We start from the raw sequence: 4,557 nt of genomic DNA, 5'->3' as shown, positions 1-4,557 counted from the left end.
TGGCGTAGACTGGCGTTACCCGATTATAGCCGAGTTAACAACAGCGCGCCAGTCGTTTCTTCTTTTCGCTACGTGGCGCTAATTGGAGATTCCAAGCGAAGCCAGGTCCTTCTCTACCTGGTCCTTCCAACGGAGTGGAAGTCTTCCTCTTCCTCTGCTTCCCCCGGCGTGTACTGCGTCGAATACTTTCAGAGCTGGAGTGTTTTCGTCCATTCGGACAACATGACCTAGCCAGCGTAGCCGCTGTCTTTAAATTCGCTGAACTATGTCAATGCCGTCGAATATATTCTACAGCTCATCGTTCCACAGAATGCGATATTCGCCGTGGCCAAAGCGCAAAGGACCATACATCTTCCCCAGAACCTTTCTCTCGAAAACTCGTAACGTCAACTCATCAGCTGTTGTCATCGTCCATGCCTCTACACCATATTGCAGGACGTGAATAATGGGTGACTCATAGAGTTTGGGTTTTGTTTTTGGAGAGAAGACTTTACTTCTCAATTGCCTAGTTAGTCCGAAGTAGCTTCGAAGTTCCCTACTTTGTTTAACTGTCAAATATACGCCGTCACATACAAATCACATTAATTCTTATCTTTGTTTTGTGGATGTTATCATTTCATCAATTAAGCTACTATCTCTAACATCACGTAACATCTCTACTTCGATGCCTAAAAACTTTTATATTTCAATGAAACTTTCATTTTCTGAGGATTCACCAATTTTAAGCGCCTCTTTAGCTCAGTGGTAGAGCACTGGTCTTGTAAACCAGGGGTCGTGAGTTCAATCCTCACAGGAGGCACAACCAATAGTAAACTTTTTTGGATATTATTAACTACAATTTATTTTTTGACGGGAACTTTCAATCAACTCTCCTTTGAGATTGCTAGATCACTGTGGTTTCAAGCAAGCAGAAATGGTGCGCGTTCTGCGAAGTGCGTTTTCTTTTCGGAAGGTATGCATCCTCTCCAATTGAAGAGCTACTGTACAGGTTTTGAGCTCGATGACAATGAGGTCAAAGCTAGTTAAGGAGTTAGTGACTTCACTAGCAGTAACATCAAGCTTCTTACTTATTAAACTTGTCTAGGTACCTGACCACAGCGTCATTGTCGGATATTGTAAAGCAAATAAGCTTGGAAAAAAAGGCACCCATACCTGAAATTTGGCAGGATTGGAAAGAGCAGGGGTTCCCCTGACATTGCGTTGATTAGCAATCAGCGCCTGTGGGAATTCGAAAGCCTTCTGGCCCAGAGTGGATCATAAGAGGCGTCCTAACCAGACACTGTCCCATTGGCACTTATGCGGTGAGGCCAAAGGTTTTGAAGAACGCAAAGTTGTAATGAGGAAGATGAGGTGGAAACATCCAGACACTTTCTCCTCCACTGTCCAGCTTTCACAAAACTAAGAGTGAAGCGTCTCGGTTGCCATTCTTTTTACGAACTCGGCGAATCGGCAATCATTTGTGAGTCTATTTGATCCATACCTAGGGTTTCTGGGCATTATAAGGAAGAAGCATCTATAGCAGTCCTTTTAAATACCCATAAGTTAAGTTTAATATTCCCGACTAAAGAGATATCTTCCCAAATTGATATGTACAGTATAAAGCTAGGAGGCGAATCGGATTAACTCTTTCAAATGTTCAATAATGAATGCTGGGTCTTAAGTTGGGTCATAAATTAAGCGAAGCATCTTTACAAAACGTGAATTTTCGTCATAAAGTTGAACGTAAACGTTGTTCAGGCGTAAGTCTTTCCATGATGAAATGTCAAACAATACTGAACAAAAATAGCATGACAGGTTGACACGACTCACGCGTGATCAGTTAAAAACAGGCTATAGAATAAAGTACATCTACTTGGATCGGCCGTTATAAAAAATATATTTATTTCTTTTAATTTCATCCTAGGTGTGCCCTCAAGTTCTTCGGTTTACGATCCTTTTTCTCTCTGTGCTCTTTTATCCGGTACATACTTACCAGTTTTATCGTTCCTACTCTCAGCGACTTCCTTCTGTTCCCTTAAGGAAATGTTCGTTGAACAAAGGCCCCAATACTGAGGCCCATTTTGAAGATAAAGCTAAATAGTAAAAAATTGCATCCAAAAAAATCGATATTAAAGGTGTATTATCGTAAAAAAAGTCCTTAATCAAATTATTTTTGCTCGCAAAGTTAACTAAATATCTAATGACCCAAAGAGGGTATTTCTACCTTGTCGGCCTTCTGGTTTTTCTGAAGTTTACTGAAGCATTACAATTGTTTTTCTGGTCCAAGTAAAGAAGAAGAAGGGAGTACATACATGGCGACAGATCGAAAGCGACTCGTACTCATAGTGGAAGTGTAGACGTAAATAAAATCTAAAACGCAAACTGAAAATATTTTCCACTAGGTACACGTTTCGACGTCCGTGGTACTCGAACTTTTCCAAGCTCACAAGGTAAATAACCTCTTAAGGGCACGTCAGTTATAAACGCTTTGCTTTCCAGGCTCCTCTCTAAAGAAATGGCGACTGTTGCTTGGTAAAGCATAAAAAATGAGAGTTTCCAAATTATGCTTTCTTCGCCGCGATGTAAGCGAACTATTGCAAAAGCTTTATAAGAATCAGTCATTACACCTTTGTGTTGTGTGTATGATTTGGACTTAAAATCCTCCTTAGTGTACGCCACCACATCCTTTTCCATTTTTGTCGAATCAGAAATTTTTGATTCAGCAGAAGGACCTTGAAGATCTTTTCATTGCCAAATGTTTATATGTTTTAGGTCTGAAGTGTTATATTCTAAGTTCTTTGGTACCGTTAGAATTCTGAATTATCAGTCAGTCTTGTCCAATCATCAGACAGTCCTGCTGTGCTATGTTTTGATCGCTAAATATTTGTTCTGTTATTTAGTTTTTAGTTGATAATTGCTTGAGAGACCTATTATATTCATACTTTCGTCGCGTATAGTCTGAAGAAAAGCTAAGAACATTCCAAAGCAACAGCAGAATCATAAAAAAGTCGAAAGTTCTTCGTTTATAGGGAATCAGGAAAGTATCTCAAAAAAATCTAACCTTTCCCCGGGTAAAATTGATTTAGATACTTGAAGAGTATCAGACTCCAAACTATTCCAATTACTCCAGTTATCACTTGTGAATCAGTTGCTTCTATAACGAGAGTTAGTATTACCTACTTTGTTAAATAAATTACTCGTCTTTCAATAAAGAATTTTAATATTTCCAAATCTTCTGTCTAAACCATGGAAATTTGGAATTCACACCTCCATCAATTCAAATGCGCTGTCAAGCGGTCGAATATAGAGCTCTAAGGAACCACGAAATGATAACGGTAATTTGCTGGAACAGAAAAACCATACAGCATATTTTCATGCAAGAAAACACAACTCACCAGTATATGTTCGCACCACCCCACCAACCCTGCAACGCCAACATCGGACAGCGATCTTCATAACGCTGCCGCTCCTCACCATCACTTACATTAAAGCCAACATAAGCTTTATCGCGATAAGCACTAAACCAATTTTCGGTATTACCCACGAACATGCCCAACTTTTTAATGCGATATGCCTCCGTTACGTTCCCCATTCTAAAATCATCGTAAATGGCATAACGCAAATACTCCGCATTCCCTTCGTCCCGAAACAGCGCCAAAAGTTTTACGCTTTGTAGATTAACTATAAAATGCAGTAACTCTAAACCAATGAAATATTGGCCGCCCCACTCGAATCCATGCAAGTGTTGCTGCCAAGTTTGGGGCTTGGTTTGATCGGTAGTGCGCAGCAAGAAGACGCGCAGCCAAGGCTGATAGTCGTCAAGAGCCTCGAAGACATCGTAATAGGGAAAGGTCACAAGCGCGGAGTGCGGGTGCTCAATTATGTGTCCGAAGACATTGTAAGTCAAGGCGATGTAGCCGCCTGCGCCCGCCAGGAAATGACGCACCATAATAGTGGATTGCTCGTAGGATGGGGCTGTGCAGAGAAGGTTATAGTTAGATTTTTTTTGTTTTACTTTTTATAAGTTTTGATTAAATTGACCTTTTAGCGTTTCAATCTGCTTCGTTTCATTTTCATGTGATAGCTCTTCCAAATCAGCTGTTTTCTTCCAATTATCATTTCTTGACATAATCCTCGTTACTACAACCCATACCGTTATTTGCACCGTTACAATGAAGAATAAAATATATTTTATGAGCTTTTCGCACATTTTTTTAATAAGAAAAATGTTTATGATTAGCTTATTTTAAAAAATCACGAATAGACCTTTTGCGAACTGCAATAAAAATGTTACTGATCGTATTGGTGAGTTTTGCAATCTGGTTCAATCATTTACCATACAAATTAAAATTTCAAGGTACTATTTTCTAGAGCAACAATAATACAGGGTAGTACAAAAGATATCATTAAAACTATTTTCGAGAACCTAGAATTTTTTCGTTGAAACTGAATCCGGTTTGAGGAATCATGGTGTTTCAAGTTTACCAAAAGAGCTTAAAGCTCTTTCAACTGCTGTATTATACATTTTTTTAGGTTGCCTTTTCTATTTCGGGATTTAGCAACCCTAGTGTTGCTATC

General features: G+C 39.4%; 1 protein-coding gene and 1 non-coding gene across 2 annotated transcripts; one reads left to right on the top strand and one right to left on the bottom strand.

Annotated features, from left to right (window-relative positions):
• The first annotated feature begins 727 nt into the window (after window positions 1-727).
• Trnat-ugu (transfer RNA threonine (anticodon UGU)) lies at window positions 728-799 on the top strand. Its single transcript has one exon. It is a non-coding gene; the product is annotated as a tRNA-Thr (tRNA).
• Window positions 800-3,240: 2,441 nt separating this feature from the next.
• On the bottom strand, window positions 3,241-4,229 carry LOC126753258 (uncharacterized). The gene is made up of 3 exons (XM_050464529.1): window positions 4,021-4,229; window positions 3,375-3,954; window positions 3,241-3,322 (listed from the first exon to the last, which is right to left on the bottom strand). Exons 1-3 carry the CDS (start codon window positions 4,187-4,189, stop codon window positions 3,241-3,243), a joined length of 831 nt encoding a protein of 276 aa, XP_050320486.1. The 5' UTR covers window positions 4,190-4,229.
• Window positions 4,230-4,557: the final 328 nt, after the last annotated feature.

Source organism: Bactrocera neohumeralis, chromosome 3, assembly GCF_024586455.1.
Source record: "Bactrocera neohumeralis isolate Rockhampton chromosome 3, APGP_CSIRO_Bneo_wtdbg2-racon-allhic-juicebox.fasta_v2, whole genome shotgun sequence".
NCBI lineage: Eukaryota > Metazoa > Arthropoda > Insecta > Diptera > Tephritidae > Bactrocera > Bactrocera neohumeralis.
This window is presented reverse-complemented; position numbering and strand designations above follow the sequence as displayed.